This window comes from Microcaecilia unicolor, chromosome 7 (assembly GCF_901765095.1).
Source record: "Microcaecilia unicolor chromosome 7, aMicUni1.1, whole genome shotgun sequence".
In the NCBI taxonomy this organism is placed as follows: domain Eukaryota; kingdom Metazoa; phylum Chordata; class Amphibia; order Gymnophiona; family Siphonopidae; genus Microcaecilia; species Microcaecilia unicolor.
In genome coordinates, this window is record NC_044037.1 from 121925685 (window position 1) to 121943867 (window position 18183).

At 44.9% G+C, this 18183-nt stretch overlaps 1 protein-coding gene across 1 annotated transcript; it reads right to left on the minus strand.

Annotated features, from left to right (window-relative positions):
* Positions 1-4008: 4008 nt before the first annotated feature.
* On the minus strand, positions 4009-4923 carry LOC115474666 (taste receptor type 2 member 40-like). The gene has a single exon (XM_030210262.1). The coding sequence runs from the start codon at positions 4921-4923 to the stop codon at positions 4009-4011; it is 915 nt and encodes a 304-aa protein (XP_030066122.1).
* Positions 4924-18183: the final 13260 nt, after the last annotated feature.

Genomic DNA, 18183 nt, shown 5'->3' on the forward strand with positions numbered 1-18183 from the left:
CCCCGGCTTCCAGCACCATTCCCTTCGGAATCTCCTACACCCATGGTTACTAAAGCCTTAGCGGACCTGCAGGGGGTTTGGGAGATGGCCCGAGAACAGTTGCAGCGAACAGCCGCCAAGTACAAGTCCTTTGCTGACCGCCACCGGCGACCCACCCCAGTGTTACAACCGGGGCAAAAGGTATGGCTAAGCACGAAATACCTAAGACTCCGAGTACCCTCACGGAGATTGGGACCGCGGTACATTGGGCCATTTACTATCCAATCGCAAATTGGAGCAGTGACATACCGGTTGCGGCTACCGAGTACACTACGGGTGCATAATGCCTTCCATATTTCCTTGTTAAAAAGTTTCCGGGCTTCCCGATGGCACCCACAAAGTCAGGAGACAGTAGTTCCAGAGGCGGACCCCGATCTAGTGTATGAAGTTGAGGATATTCTAGACTCCAAGAAGCGGCGGGGAAGGCTATACTATTTGCTATCTTGGAAGCATTTTGGTCCCGAAGACAACTCCTGGGAACCCGCTACCAACGTACATGCTCCAGAGTTGGTCAGAGCTTTCCATGCACATTTTCCCCTTAAACCTAGCCCCGGGGGAGAGGGGGCATCCGGGGGAGATACTGTCGCGTCCCGCGCCCCTACCTGCGCTCCCGCGGTGGGGAGCGGGAGCCAGCGGCTTCCACGGCACAAGAGGACGGCCAGAAGGGTCCCGTGTAGGAGCCGGCGCTGCCGCGGGACTGGCAGGTCAGGCCAGGACCGGCGGCACTCGACGGCGAACGCCGGCCTCTGGGGGAAGGGAGATCGGGACGAGGTTCGCGCCGCCCAAGATGGCAGCGCCGGAGCCGACGTCTTCTCCGTTCCAGAGCCGGGGGGCTCTGGAACTCCGCCTACCTTGCCCCGGATTGGAGGACCAGAACGATAACTCCGCCTGGAGTTCAGGCAGAGCCAATCCAAGGGGCTCTGCCGACTCCCAGGTCCGGATTGGTGAGTTTCTTCCCGAGGGCAAGGTGGCGTGATATTTAAACCCAGAACCTAGCTGGTATCTTTGCTTCCGGTTCTGTTCCTGAAGCCCGTGCAGCGGGTCGCGTTGCATCTTTTGGGGTATCCAGAGACTGTGCTAACCTTGACCAAAGATTGCTAGCCGTTATTCAGAGACTGTGCTATCCTTGACCACAGATTGCTAGCCGGTATTCAGAGACTGTGCTAACCTTGACCACAGATTGCTAGCCGGTATCCAGAGACTGTGCTAACCTTGACCACAGATTGCTAGCCGGTATCCAGAGACTGTGCTAACCTTGACCACAGATTGCTAGCCGGTATCCAGAGACTGTGCTAACCTTGACCACAGATTGCTAGCCGGTATCCAGAGACTGTGCTAACCTTGACCACAGATTGCTAGCCGGTATCCAGAGACTGTGCTAACCTTGACCACAGATTGCTAGCCGGTATCCAGAGACTGTGCTATCCTTGACCACAGATTGCTAGCCGGTATTCAGAGACTGTGCTAACCTTGACCACAGATTGCTAGCCGGTATCCAGAGACTGTGCTATCTTTGACCACAGATTGCCAGCCATTATCCAGAGACTGTGTCTGCTGGCCGCAACTCCCGACCCTAGCCAGGTCAGCCGTCCACGCCGCGGTTCCAGCAGTCCTGCTGACCGCCTGCAGCTGGGGGCTCAACTTCTGGTGAACGGCGGTCGCCGCAGGTGAAGATTGGGGTGCACGGCTGTCCTCTGAGGTCTCTCGGCCTTGCGGGACCTAAGGGCTCACCACGTGAGGACAAGACACGTGGGGGGGAAAAAGCCTTTCTTCTGAAAATGCATTATACAAAAAAGATTCAGCCCAAGCTTTATACTCAAAAATTACAAAAGTCTTATAGAGTGAAAAGTCCAAATGGATACAATTAACAAAAAAGCAGCAGTACACAAAACATTGTGATAAAAAAAGAAAAAAAAGATGATAGCCTCTATGACAGATTCAGATGTTATAGCCAATCCTATTAGGGCAGCAAGCAGGTCCCTGGAGTAGCCTAGTAACCAGTGCAGTGCACTATGGAAAAAGGGACCCAGGCTCATATCCCATTCTAACTGTTACACTTGTGGTGGAACGTGTGAGCCCTCCAAACCCCAACAAAAATCTACTATACCCACATATAGGTGACACTTGCAGGCATAAGAGCTACTGTAGTAGTGTTCATTTGAGTACAGTAGGTTTTTGGTGGGCTCATCATACAAGATAAGGGAGTAACAGTGAGATGTGTACCTGGGACCTTTTATGTGAAGTCCACTGCAGTGCCTCCTAGGGTGTCCCACTGCTCTGCTAGGATGTCTGTGTGGCCAGCCTACTAAGAATGCTGGCTCCTCCTACATCCCAACTACTTGATTTTGTGTGTTTTTCACTTGGACCTTTTTTTTAATTAGACCAGAAAGATAGATGCACTGAGCACAACATCTAGCAAATGGCCATTTTTGAAACAAAATTGACGTTTTTCTGATTCAAAAATCACTATATTCACCACTTGAATTTTGGATGTTTTTAGCAAAACGTCCAAAGTCAGATTTAGATGTCATACCAAAATTTCTCCTTCACATTTCCCATTGTCTCAGATACCCATTACGATTGTAAGCTCCTTGAGCAGGGACATACTGTACCTCTATCATCCAATAGTACTATAAAAATGAATGGGTGACTATTCAGCCAGCAGCTGTTAGCATTTATTTAAATACTGAACACTGCTTGCTCAGTTAGACTTACATAATCAATGCTATGTCATATCCAGGCACCAGCACTGAATATCTGGGTCAGCAGCGTCACCTAGAAATGATGTCTGTATGACCAATACTCAGTACCATACCCACATAGCTAACCAGGCAAAGTTAGGTCTGCCTTTAGCACAGTCCTGCATACCCAGTTAGCTATGTAGACACTGGCACTGAACATTGCCAGTGCCCCCATAACTCTCGGCTCCTCTATGCTTCTGCTCCCAGAGCGCCCCAGCTCTAATCGGCAAGTGCTATGGCAGTCACATCTTGATTTTCAGTGGTTTTGTGTGGTTAAGTGCTGCTGACAATCCAAGGATGGCCTGCCTAGCACAGTTTAAGCAGACAGAAGCCTCCTAAATCCCTGCCCATTAAAATCATACTGAATATCGACCCTTAAAATCCTTCTTCAAGGAAATGTGGTACCTGATATATGACTGCTGGCTAAGTATATTATTTTTATTGAGAAAATGTACAAATAATTTCATCAAAATGGAAAACAAAATCAGAGAAAACCCAAAAGCATTCAAAAGCTAGTCATCTGCACAAAACATGATAAAAAGCCAAAAATATTGAAAACGACAAAAGAAGATATTGAAAAATAATATGGTACCGTCATTATTTTCATTTTTGTCTCAGGCAGTTAGACTAACAAGATGCTGCCTAAAGCTCTGTGGTTGGCAACTGCTCTGATTTTATCATTTCTGAATGTATGCCTATAATGAACCCTGCTGAGTCAAAACTTAAGTCAAAATTGTTTAGTTGTAAAAATTGTCTATGCAGGCAAAGACTTAATTTTAGTCAATTAGAAAGTTTCCTCAGTTCCACCAGTTATACAAGTTTTTAGTAACGCTAAGTAGTATCAGTTTAGGAAACAGCAAGCTTTGCTCTTATTAAATATCTCTGTTGTCCATTGAGTGTTTTCATAAAGAAAGTAAGTAGTATGAAACAGAACTACACAAATTCTAATACAACAAAAAAGGCTGTTCCAAATTTATCCATATAGCTGTACTTATAGTGGCTGCATATTGCCAGCTGTTTGTATAGTGGTGACATTTGCTACTGTATACATAAATTCAGTGCTGCTACATTTATGTCAATGCCCACAGCTATGCTCTTTGGAGTCAACAGAGGACAGCTGACTGCGGCTTAAGTTGACGTTTCCCAGATTTAATTGGAAGAATGAGTTAAAGTAAAGTTGTTTTCCTTAGAGTCAGAAGCTGAGTCTTCCGAAATCTCCATTACTTGATCAGCATTTGACAGGACAGAGAATTCTTCTGACTGCCTGCTTGAGACTGGAGTTCCCCAAAATCAGGATGACAGATTGTATAGGGGCAAAAGCATAAACTAAAATCATACACAATACAGACCAGAGACTTGCAAGTTGGAAAGTATCAAACAATAGTAGAACTTCTGCTGTGTAAAATACAATGTAGTGGAAAAGAAGAAAAATCACAGTTTTGGCAGCGCCTATATGAGCCTCCAAACGTGGTTTGTTGAATCCACCTGTGTTGTTTTCCATGCGTCGGGCATGTCTACAAAGGGATGTAAGGATTAAGATAATGGAGAGCAGCACAAGGAGAAAAGGCATACAACAGCCCAGCAAAAGGCTAGCAGTACTATAAGAGAAGGTCTGCCTTAGTCTATAAGATTTGAATGTGCTGTTGTCTATTAGACTGGCTGATACATTCAGGCCATAATCCTTATATGTATCCCATACTGCTGGAACAATGAGCAGAAATGGGCCAATCACAGACCCCAAGAGCAAGAAAGGCACTATCTTGGAGATCCTTAACTTGAGCCAAGCTAAGACGGGATGGTGAAAGGTGATGATCTTTATACAGTAGAAGATGCAGAGAGAAGCAGTAAGCCAGAAGCTATTGTAGATCATCAACATCAGTAGGACAAAAAATATCAGATAGACATAATCCAGTACGAAGACCTCTATCCAGAGCAGCATGCACATGTCATTGCTGATCATGATGCACTGAAAAGCAATGTTAGATAGCCCAATAGTAAGCAAGATCTTATCACAGGAATTCAGGCTCCCATACTTAATCCAGTCTTGGACATTGATGGTCACAGTTAACGAGTTAGTTAGGATCCCTATAAAAGCCTCAGATAATAGGATGATCTCAATGACCACGTCAAACAGAGAAGGCATGGTGCCTCTTTCACGGTATTGCTAGATATTCAGTAGAGACCTCTCAGGATAAAACTGATCCCTATAGAGGCTGTGTGAATATATGAGAGCTCCTGTGTCTTTTCTCCAGGAGAAGCAAGTGTCTGTGCACTGATGTGAGAAAAGCACCTCAATGCTGAAATAGGTTGTTTTGAATAGATGCAAATTGTGGCAGGATTCTGGTAACTTTTTCAGGATATGCAGTGTAAAAGGATGATATCAAAACAATGTACAATGTGCTGGATTTCCTGGTAGAGAAATTATGTAATAATTTAATTTGAATTGGTAGGTACTTTTGTTTTGTTTAGTAAAGACAGGAGTTTCTATTTAGAACAACAATAATGTAATATAGGAAGTGGAAACTTAGAAAAAACAATTGCAGAAGTCTTCCTCTCCCCCCTCTCCCTGGAAGTTTTTTTTTTTTTTTTTTGCAGTCTTCCAGCTACCTGAGGGTTCCCTACTCTTTTTATATCCCTCTGCCAACTCAGCTCATCCACAAACTCTGTCTCCTTCCTTAACCCATCTAGCATGAAACATAAGTCTAGCCAGTACGTGTTGTTGTTGAGTAGTGGCTGATGTTGCTTCCCCCACCCCTCTCAGGGTTTAGATGCTGTTTCTGTAGCATCTCCAATCCCAGCTGATTCAGGGAGCAGAAGCCTAGCCTGAGAATAGAATCCAGGTCTGCTCCACGGCAGAAACAATTTTCTTAAAAGTTTACCCATACTGACTAATCTCTTCTCCCAGAGTTCATGGAAGAAATTCCCCAATTAATTTCTCTCTTTCCTCCTAGATTCCCAACCTATGCAAACTCTTCTCTTCTCCACCAATATTGATTCTTCTCTCTTCCTACTGCATAAGGAGGGGATTCCCAGTCTTATACTGAGGGTTCTTTTACTAAAGTGCACTAAGCAGTTTAGTGTGTGAATTAATGCACACTGTTAACACGCCAGTATGGTAACTGTTACCAAGCTACGCAGAAACAGAGGATGACACAATGACAATCCACCAGGGAGATCAAGTTCAAAGCAGCTTTATTAGAGCACTAAAATGAAAAGACCCGACACAGTCTATGTTTCAGTAGATGCAGCTGCCTGCCTCAGGGGTCACTATACACAGCTGTATGCAACAAGAAAATAAAAAAATCAACATCCATGATCAAATATAACAGATGCATTAGTATCTTAAAGAGCATAAATAAAATATAAAAAGAATGTAAGTAAACTATTAATACGATTAATGAATTTTACATTTTAACTATGATTAAATTTTTTAATCATGATCAAAAAATTTAATTCATGTCTGTTGCCCAGCATTGCTTTCTCTCCCCTGCCTATACTATTTCGCCTTGGAATAACATAGTATAACCCCCTGTTATATTGAGGCCCTGTGTGGGAGGAACCCAGCATGGAAATAATCATGAGTCCATCTCAACTGAGGATGCCTTGATTCGTGGATCCTCAGTGGACTGAAGCTGATGAATTACTATTTAAGGAAAGGCAGTGCTGTGAAACTTGTCCTTGGTAGCCTGTATCTAAGAAGTTCACAACCCCCACCAAGTGACCCATTGGAGCTAAAGAGGGGTGCCTGCTGAGAAACCCTTGAGAGGGGAACAGGAACGAAGCTATTACTCTTAATCTCCTGAACCGAATAGAGAAGCTGACCTGCGGGCTGGAGACTGGGGAGTCTCGCTGCAAACCGTGCTTAAGGGTAGGATGCTGTCTGTCCGTGGCTGATGATTCCTTTCAGGGTGAACCCCTGAAAGGCTTAGACAGTGAATACTGGGTCCAATTCTCCGCTGCTGCTGCTGATGATGATGAAGATATATCTGAGAGAGTAATTGTAGAGTGTCAACTGGTTGCAGGTCTGGCGAAAGGGATTTTGTGTGAGTGCATAACCCAATATGGAAAGATTAATTGCTCTTGTAACTGCATAAGATTGTGAATGATTACCATCATAGCTGTGTGCTGAAGATTCCTATGACTGTTGCTGCAGAGTTCCAATTGTTAAATAAAGTTCAGTTACTTTTTCTTGACTCTCCTGGTTGCTGTGTGGTTCCTATGTGTGACCTGGAGGGACCCTGAAGTGAGTATTGAGAACCCAAGATTAACTCAAGGAGTCCACCTCCTGAGTGTGAACCCGCTTCTGGGTGAGAGGAGCAGGTTACAATAGCAGAGGGAAGGCGTAAGTAGCATGTGGAAATCGCTGCTGGAGACCCCCTGAAGAGCCAGATAAATGTTTAAAATAAATGCTTGGAGGAGGATGCTGGACTTGCATATTGTGGGCAGTCAGCAGCAGAAGCAAGAGAGGATAGAAATGGGTGTCTGTGTGTCAGGGGTAACAGGTTTAACAGCAGAAAGGGAGCTGAAGGGGAAGGATGCAGCAGGAGAAAGGTAGGTACCTGTATTGGAGGGGATGGAAGTGTGTGTATGCAACTTTTCATTATTTTCAGCAAGTGTAAAAAGTTACCATGCAGTGGGAATTTACCAGTACCAAGTCATCCAGTCCAGAGGTGCGACTAATCATGTGCTTAAAATTTATAATACCACGATTAATTTGTAGTGAAGGATAATCAGCCACACTGAGCATTTGTTCAAAAGGATGTTTGGGTCAACACTACAAAAACAAATTGAAAAGCATGTGCCCAAAATGCATGCCATGATTAAGCACAATTAATCATGAGATTAACATTTTTAAACACATGATTAATTGCAATTAAAATTTTGAATCGTTTCCGACCCCTAAAATAAACAAAAGTGGACTGCAACAGTATATATTATCACAAAATAGTAAAAACATATAGAAAGATATATTAAGAAAGAGGTTTTAAATAATTGTTACAGTGACTTGCTGGCAGAGATAAATGACATAATGGTAAAGGAGATGAGCACACATTAACTGTTCAGACACTCTTCAAGATAGCATAGCTAAAATAGTACATAAATAATTAAAGTACCTCAAATCTCTGACAGTAAAGCCTTGTGCAGTAGCAAAAGTCAATGAAGCAGCAGTCTCCACTGTAAAAGGTATACGTGGAGGGGCAAAATCGAAAGGGACACCCAAGTTTTGTTGAGGACGTCCTCGCAAAATGTCCCGATGGAGGGGCGGGGAAACCCGTATTAACGAAACAAGATGGACGTCCATCTTTGGTTTCAATAATATGGTCGGGGATGCCCAAATCTTGAAATTTAGGTTGTCCTTAGAGATGGTCGTCCCTAGACTTGGTCGTTTCTGATAAACCAAGGACGCCCATCTCAGAAACGACCAAATGCAAGCCATTTGGTCGTGGGAGGAGCCAGCATTTCTAGTGCACTGGTCCCCCTGACATGCCAGGACACCAACCAGGCACCCTAGGGGGCACTGCAATGGACTTCATAAAATGCTCCCAGGAACGTAGCTCCCTTACCTTGTGTGCTGAGCCCCCCAAACTCCCCCTAAAACCCACTACCCACAACTGTACATCACTACCATAACCCTTACAGGTGAAGGGGGCACCTAGATGTGGGTACAGTGGGTTTCTGGTGGGTTTTGGAGGGCTTGCTTTTCCTCCATAAATGTAACAGGTAGGGAGGGGGATGGGCCTGGGTCCGCCTGCCTGAAGTGCACTGCACCCACTAAAACTGCTCCAGGGACCTGCATACTGCTGTCATGGACCTGAGTATAACATCTGAGGCTGGCAAAAAATATTTTTAAAGATGTTTTTTGAGGGTGGGAGGGGGTTAGTGACCACTGGAGGAGTAACAGGAGGTCATCCCTGATTCTTTCCGGTGGTCATCTGGTCATTTCGGCCACCTTTTTGTGCCTTGGTTGTAGGAAAAACAGGACCAGGTAAAGTCGTCCAAGTGCTCGTCAGGGATGCCCTTTTTTTTCCATTATGAGGATGTCCATGTGTTAGGCACGCCCAAGTCCCGCCTTCGCTATGCCTCCGATACGCCCCCTTGAACTTTGGCCGTCCCTGCGATGGAAAGCAGTTGGGAACGTCCAAAATCGGCTTTTGATTATACTGATTTGGACGACCCTGTGAGAAGGACGCCCATCTTCCGATTTGTGTCGAAAGATGGGTGTCCTCCTCTTTCGAAAATGAGCCTGATAGTGATACTTAAAAATAATAATAACATCAGAAGGAAAAGTAACTACAATATATGAGTGTGGCGGACAAATAACTAAACCAATAATAATATATAAATACATTAATATATAAATTAAAAGAAACTGGGTAAAGCAAGGTAAGAACAATAGCTAGCGCTGCATTTAAAACATGATAGCTGGTTATGAATGTGATAAATAACCAGTTATTAAGAAAACCAGTTAAGATGCTGTGACCAGTTAACATTATGAAAAAAACAGTTAAGCTAGCATCTGATCCCTCTTCCCTCCCTACCCCACCCTCGTAGCCTGACATTTTCCTGTCCCTTCTCTTTTCCCTCCTGCCCTCTCATCCATGGTCCAGCATTTTCCCCTCTTTCTCCCCTCACCACCTCTTGTGTACATCTCCCTCCTTCTCATCCACCCCCATGCCCAACATCTCCTCTCTCATTCCCAGTGTCCACCATCTCTCTCTCTCCCCCTTCCTTGGGTTCTGGGTCCAACATCTCTCTCCTCTTCCCATGCAACATCTCCACCTCATATGCAAGATTTCTCCCTTTCTCACCCCTCCACTCCTTTGCTACCTTTCTCCCCTTCTTCCCCCATGCAGCATCTTCCCTCCCATGTTCCCTCCCCCCACCATGCAGCATCTTTCCCCATGTTCTCTCCCCCTTGCAGCATCTTTCCCCCATCTTCCCTCCCCCATGCAGCAACTTTCCCTCATCTTCCCTCTCCCCATGCAGCATCTGTCCCCTGTCTTTTGTCTTCCCTACCCCGTGCAGAATCTGCCCCCTCTCTTCCCTCCCCCTGCAACATCTGTCCCATCTTCCCTCCCCCCCCCCCCCGTGCAGTGTCTTTCCCCTATCTTCCCTCACCCCATGCAGCATCTGTCCCCCATTTTCCCTCCACCCGTGCAGCATTTTTCCCCTATCTTCCTCATCCCATGCAGCATCTTTCCCCCCATCTTCCCTCACCCCCGTGCAGCATCTATCATTCCCTTCCTTTCTCTTTCCTATCCACAACTCTCCTTGTGATTCTATGGGTTGCCGGCCGGCATCGATTTCTATAAGCTGCCTACCGCTCAGCAATCTCCTTGCAGCCGCTAAGCACTAACCCAGAAGCCTCTCCTCTGCTGCATCTTGACTGGGGAGAAACCGGAAGCTGTGTCACAGAAGAGGCTTCCTAGTTAGCGCTTAGCAGCTGCAAGGAGGTTGTTGAGTGGAAGGCAGCATGTGGGAATCACTGCAAGCCTGTGACCAGCGGAAGGCAGCAGCTACTTAAGGGGCACTGCTGCTAGATGGGCCTGACCCCAAACTGGTTGGTCCCAGGCCCACCTGTGGCTACGCCCCTGGTGCTTATGGTTGCGATATGTCTCTTCCCTTTCTCTGGGTGATACAAGCACCACATGTGGGCAATCTATTGCTCCCATCATGTGTGGTAGGCCTCTGATATCTGAAACTGTTCATTCAGGACCTCCCATTTTTGCCTCGTATTAGGGAAGTGATTGTAGTCCCTGAGCCAGCACATCATGGCACACAGAACCTGGTGGGGACAGCAAGGCATAGAGGAGGGGCCCAGGCCACTGACTGCGGCCACAGATGGCTGAAAGCTGCCAGAGGCCAAACAATGTAACACTCTCAACAGCTTTGCAAGAACAGGTATAGCGTGGGACCTGTCTGCGATGGGATTTAAATCTGCCCTTAGCAACTCATATAGCTCCATCATAACTGCTAAGCTCAACTGATACAGGGCAACAACACAGTCCTCATGCTGCCCTTGCAGCATTGTTCAGACTGTGAATACCCGTGGGCACCAGGAGTGTTGTTTCAGCCTACTGGGCCGGCACTGCCTCTGCACCGGCTGGGCTGATGTTCCTGCTGTGGTGGATTCTCCTGTGCTGCCTGTGTCTGGATGGGAGGTGGAACCTGATCTGGGGCCTGAACCTCCAGCCCCAAGATATGCACTGCTGCTGCAGCTGCTGCTGCTAGAGGGAGGCATGCCATTGTGAAGAAAATGATTACTGGCCGTCTATGTGCCTTTATTGGCTGAAGGTGTATCTAGGTGGAGCCACTTACTGATCCTGCTCTTTCCGTCACCGGTAGACTATGAAATCTGCCATGTAATTGCCTAAAATTCCCTTAACTACACCTATTTTCAAGGTGCTAACACCTCCTTTGCTATCTCCCACGGTAGGTGCCTACGCACACCTGTACTAGCACCCTCTTGTAGACACGCCTACACCATGCCTACAAAACGCCCCTTTCTCTTTTCCATTCTGCCCATGTCCACATTAGGCATTAGCGAGTGGCTCACCGTGTGCTGCTGCCAATTTTAACGTATCACCAGCTAACGCAACACTTCACTCATGGTTAATGTGCATGCATTAATGCCCTAACACACCTTAGTAAAAGAGCCCTAAGAAAAATTTTAAAATAAGTGCCATTCTGAGAATTGTTCTCCTGGGACCTGGCTAAAGCACATATGTGGTTGCATTAGAGATGTGCAACACAAAACTTTTTAGTTTGGTTTAGTATCTGCATAGATTGTTTTTAGATTCTAATTTATTCAATCATTAGTCAACTAGTATAAAAGGCCCGTTTCAGTAGGCAATGAAACGGGCGCTAGCAAGGTAATCCCCCCTGCAGCGTCCCTCCTGTCTCCCCTGCCCCCCCCCCCCCCCCGCAGCCACCCATCTGGTCTCAGGACCAACCCTCCTCTGCCCCTGCAGCCACGCATGTGCAGCGGCCCTTCTCTCTCCCCTGCCCCCCCTGCAGCCACCCATGTCCAGCGACCCTCCTCTCCCCTGCAGCCACCCATGTCCAGCGACCCTCCTCTTCCCTGCCCCCCTGCAGCCACCCATGTCCAACGACCCTCCTCTCCTTTCCCCTTGCCCCCCCTGTAGCCACCCATGTCCAGCAACCCTCCTCTCCCCCTGCCCCCCCTGCAGTCACCCATCTGGTCTCAGGACCCCCTCCCCACCTCCCTCTTCCCTGCCCCCCTGCAGCCATCCGTGTCCAGCGACCCTCCTCTCCCCCTGCAGCCACTCATGTGCAGCGACCCACCCCTCCCCATGCCCCCCTCCAGCCACCCATGTCCAGTGACCCTCCCACCTCGGCGCATCACCCAAGCCCCTGTGCCCCGGTGCATCACCCAAGCCCCTACCACTCCCTCAGGCACATCAACCCCATCGCCACTCGCAGCCGCCAATACTAACGCTGTCCAGCCGCTACTGCGTCTCCTGTTGAGCAGCAGCAGCCGGTACAAAAAGAAAAAAGCCCAAAAAAGATTTTAAACCTGAAACACGGCTCTGTAGACAGCCATCTGGCATTGGCTGTTGTCTCTGCAGCTGCTCCTCCTCTCCCCTCTGATGTTGCTGCGCTCCTCCCCCTTGGAATCAGCTGTCAGTGACGTCACTGCGTTCTAAGCTGCCTAGCAGACCACCTCCGAGGGAGCCACAGTCCCAGGCACGTTAGAACGTTGGAGGTGAGAATTATTATATAGGATAGGGCAAGCAATTGTGCACTCTTAACAGTAGGGTTTTTCCATCCATTTGTAATCAAACTTGCTAAAAACTGGCTAGCAGGCACTTGCCACAGGGGCACAAGTGGTTAAGGTTAGAGTTTTGTGGGAAAATGAGCCCATTTCAGGGGTGCATTGGAATATCCAAGTTCCTCCATAGACAGGGTTGCCTGGCAGGATTTGACTGCACAAGCATATTTTCTGTCACACTGACAGAAAGTTTGTATGAAGCTTGCATTATGCTAACATTGTATTATATCTCTGGTATTTGAATTACAGTGCTGTTAAATGTATATATTTTTGATACTGATTCATGATAGTTCTGTTATTAGGTTTAAATCTACTTTTTTCAAGTTTACCTCATTTATTATATTTATGTTTATCCTTGGTTATTTTACTATTGTTATGCTGTTAACAAAATTGTAAGTTTTATGTTCAACTGTACCTGCTGTACACCGCCTTGGGTGAATCTCTTCATAAAGGCGGTTAATAAATCCCAATAAATAAAAATAAAATAAAGTGAAGGGGGCAGTGTTGTTCAAAGTACTAGGTCAAAGTACTTAAGTATAAGTAAAAATAAATGTATATTTTAATACGTAAGAAAAAGTAGAAGTACAATGAATTTGGGGGAATTGCTTTCGAAAAGTAGATATTCTACACCCGGGGAATCGAATAGTGGTGGACACTCTAAGTGTGGTAATTGTGTATATTGTAAATACAGTATATGCACTGATAGCGTTATCCTGGGGAATAATAAGCGGCACTTCTTGAGAAATCGGACAGATTGTAATTCTAGTAAAGTGGTATATGGAATATGCTGCCCTTGTGGAAAATGGTATATTGGTTATACCATTAGGAAGATTAAGTTGCGAGTGGGGGAACACCTAAGTAATATTAGACTGCAAAAGCTGGAGGCACCTCTTGTGACTCATTGGGTGGAGACAGGACATAATTTGGATATGCTTAGGTTTGTGGTTCTATATCATTTCAGTAATGTTCGAGGTGGAAATGAACCACAGAAACTACATAGGTTAGAACAGAAATACATTTTCCTATACAATATGCTTGAACCGAATGGTCTTAACCGAGAGATAGAGTGGGACTTGGTAAGGTAAGCATTATGTTGTTTGGGTATGTCATCTCCATGAGTCTCTTTGATTGGATAAGATATATTAACTAGTGCCTTAAATTGGGACATGGAAATGGTTATGGAATATCCGGTTGAGCTGACTCAGTTTCGATGCCTGGTCGGACTGATTGATTCCCAGCGATGGTGTGCTATAGGTAATATTTTTAGCTGTGGTGAGTTTTTTGAGGTTTTTTGTTTTTGTTTAAATGATGTATGATAAATGTTTTAGTTATTGGTCGATTCTATATACACAGAGTAACAGCTCCTGAGGACGCCTATTGAGCAAAACACATGATTGGTACGCCAATTGAACGAAACAGATTGTGTCGAGCTGAAAATAAGCTGAAGCTGAGCTGAAAATGAGCTGAAGCTACCCGATCAATAATAAGGATTTTGAGCTGGACAAAGAGTTAAAACTATTGGATGTGAAGAGCCTTGTTGGATTGGTTACTAGATTTCAGACTGTTGGAGTTCAGTTTTGTTCCGTGGTGAAATTAATGCCCTGCAGTGGGACAGCATCGGATGTTGAACACTAGGATGTTTTCCCACGGGATGATCTGACAGACTGATGCCTTTTTGGCTTTTTGATCTTTTGTTTCTTTGGTTTTTGTGAGTAATGAATGTATGAATGAAGGATATACAATCCAGTAAGTCTAACATTGGAATAAGAATGGTAATATCATCCGCATAACTATGAACAAAAAATCCTTTATCTGCCAGCACCCCTCCTAGCATATAGAGTGGAGGAGTGGCCTAGTGGTTAGAGCACCAGTCTTGACATCCAACTGGTGCCTGGTTCAAATCCCACTGTTGTTCCTTGTGATCTCGGTCACTTAACCCTCCATTGCCTCAAATACATACTAAGATTGTGAGCCCTCCAAGGACAGGGAAATACCCAGTGTACCTGAATGTAACTCACCTTGAGGTGCTACTGAAAAAGGTGTGAGCAAAATCCAAATAAAAAAATATATTAAAGAGCCTTGGCAAAAGGGAACCCATGAGGAACCCCACATGGGTTTGACCAACTATCTGATAAAATTCCATTCTGCTTTACTCTTTATGATCTTGTGGACAAAACCCCACTGAATCAATTCAAAACTCTATCTGTAATGCCAATCCTCTCTAGCTCAAAAAGCAAAATATCATGATCCACTAGATCAAAGGCAAATGAAAGATCGAACTGAAGAATGAGAGCTTTATAATTTTTATTTAACAACAATTCAGCTTTATCAAAAAAAGACACCAGTACTAATTCTGTGCTATGCCATGTTCTAAATCCTGACTGAGAATAATGCAAAATATCATATTTCTTTAAATAATCATTCAATTGTATACAAACCAATAAGCTTAGAGAATAATGGAATAGATACATAATTCACACGATTCTTTATGATCGTTAATTGATGTAATTATCTCTCCCAAACTAGCTGGAAAATGCCCAACTGACAGTTTATATTTTAACATTTTGAATAATATAATTAGAAAACCAGATGGAGGGGTAGCCATCAAATAAGGTGGACACATGTCCAAAATACAAAAAGCTTTTGAATATTTTGAGTACAAAGAATTAAACTTAGACCAGTCAATAGAAGAAAAAATAGACCAAGTTCAATCTACTGGGATCCCTATTTATTTTTCAGAAATTGAAATGTCAATAGAGATCCCAATATTTGGAAACATCGCTCTAGCATTTCTTATCTTAGACTGAAAGCAGTCAGCTAATTGTGAAGCAGTAGGAGCATTAGTCATTGTAGGTCAAGAAAATTGAAATGTATCTGTTAATGTCATGACTAAATTAAAAAGATCAGGTTTAAATGTGTGTGTTACTGCTAGGGGAATTCTGCACAACTGCACAATGCAGAATTTGCATAGAATTCTCCATTCCCACAAAAGTGAAATATTCTGCAAAGCTGCTGCCCAGCTCTCTCCCCCTTCCTTCAGAGATCGCGTGGCAAGAGGAGGAGAAAGTGAACCACTGTACATCAGCTACTCTGCCGGCTTCGATTTGACTGTGTATGTGAACCACGGGGGAAATCCTGCTTGAGAGTGTGTCATGGAAAGGGTGGAAGAGATAGAATGATAGCTGTGGAAAGGAGGAAAAAGAATGAGAGGTGGGGGTATATGCCTGGGAGGGGAGGGAGAATTAGAGGCTAGAACATAAGAGTAGCTATACTGGGTTAGACCAATAGTCCATCTAGACCAGTATCCTGTTTTTAAACAGTGGCCAAGCCTGGTCACAAGTACCTGGCAGAAACCCAATTAGCAGCAACATTCCATGCTACCAGTCCCAGGGAAAGTAGTTGCTTCCACATGTCTGTCTCAATAGCAAACTATAAAATTTTCCTTCAGGAATTTGTCCAAACCTTTTTTTAAACCCAGGTACGCTAGCCGCTGTTACCACATCCTCTGGGAATGAGTTCCAGAGCTTAACTATTCGTTGAGTGAAAAAATATTTCCTCCTATTTGTTTTTAAAGTATTTCCATGTAACTTCCTTGAGTGTCCCCTAGTCTTTGTAACAAGTAAAAAAAAATCGATTTACTTCTATTCATTCTACACCACTCAGGAGTTTGGAGACGTAGAGGGCATAATTGAAAGGGACGTCCTTGTTTCAATTTGGATGTCCTCGTAGAATGTCCCCATTCAGGGGCGGGGAAACCCATATTTTCAAAACAAGATGAACATCCATCTTTTGTTTCGATAATAGGGTCAGGGAAATCCAAATCCTTAAATTTGGTTGTTCCTAGACTTGGTCGTTTCTGATTTTCAGCGATAATGGAAACCAAGGACGTCCATGTCAGAAATGACCAAATGCAAGCCATCTGGTTGTGGGAGGAGCCAGCATTTCTAATGCACTGGTTCCCCTGACATGCCAGAACACCAACCAGGCACCCTAGGGGGCACTGCAGTGGACTTCATAAAATGCTCCCAGGAACATAGCTCCCTTAACGTGTGTGCTGAGCCCCCAAACCCCACTATCCACAACTGTACATCACTACCATAGCCCTTATGGGTGAAGGGGTCACCTAGATGTGGGTACAGTGGGTTTCTGGTGTGTTTTGAAGGGCTCTGTTTCTTCTACAAATGTAACAGGTAGGGGGGGGATGGGCCTGGGTCCGCCTGCCTGAGGTGCACTGCACCCATTAAAACTGCTCCAGGGACTTGCATACTGCTGTGATGGACCTGAGTATGACATCTGAGGCTGGCACAAAATATTTTTAAAGATGTTTTTTGAGGGTGGGAGGGGGTTAGTGACCACTGGGGGAGTAAGGGGAGGTCAACCCCGATTCTCCCCGGTGGTCATCTGGTCATTTCAGGCACCTTTTTATGCCGTGGTTGAAAGAAAAACACAACCAGGTAAAGTCGTCCAAGTGTTCGTCAGGGACATTCTTGTTTCTTTCGATTATGGGTCGAGGACGTCCTAGTATTAGGCATGCCCAAGTCCCATCTTCGCTACGCCTCCAACACGCCCCCTTGAACTTTGGCCGTCCCTGAGACGGAAAGCAGTTGGGGACGTCCAAAATTGGCTTTCGATTATACCGATTTGGACGACACTGTAAGAAGGACGTACATCTTCCGATTTGTGTCGAAAGATGGGCGTCCTTTTCTTTTGAAAATAAGCCTGTTAGTAAGTGATGACAGGAAAAGATATGTACGGTCTATCCAGTCTGCCCAACCTCAATCATATCTCCCCTCATCCTTCTCTTTCCAAGCTGAAGAGCCCTAACCTCTTTAGCCTTTCCTCATACAAGAGGAGTTCTATCCCCTTTATCATTTTGGTTGCTCTTCTTTGAACCTTTTCTATTTCTGCTATATCTTTTTTGAGATATAGCGACCAGAACTGCATGCAATACTCAAGGTGCAGTCGCACCATGGAGCAATACAAAGGCATTATAGTATTCTCGGTCTTATTAATCACTTTCCTAATAATTCCTAGCATCCCATTTGCTTTTTTGGCCACCACTGCACACTGAGCAGAAGATTTCAACGTATTATCTACAATGACACCTAGATCTTTTTCTTGAGTGCTGACCCTACAATGACACCTAGATCTTTTTCTTGAGTGCTGACCCCCAAGGTGGGCCCTAGCATCAAATAACTATGATTCGGATTATTCTTTCCAATGTGCATCACCTTGCATTTGTCCACATTAAATTTCATCTACCATTTATATGCCCAGTCTTCCAATTTCTTAAGCTCTTCCTGCACATGTTTTAACAACGTTGAATAGTTTTGTATTGTCTGAAAATTTAATCACCTCTTTGTTCTGATTTCCATATCATTTATGTTGTGTTGAAATCATTTTTATTGATGACCACAAAATTCCAAATGCAATGCAAACAGCGTTTAAACATTTATCATCATACAGCTTCTTCCTTATCATTTATAAATATGCTAAATAGCAGCGGTCCTAATACAGATCCCTGCGGCACTCCACTGTTCACCCTCCTCCACTGAGAAAAATGACCATTTAACCTTACTCTCTGTCTTCTGTCCAATAACCAATTCCTAA

What these genes read in the sequence shown, in the direction of transcription:
- LOC115474666 (XM_030210262.1), bottom strand. Translation starts at nt 4,923, where the DNA reads ATGCCTTCTCTGTTTGACGTGGTCATTGAGATCATCCTATTATCTGAG.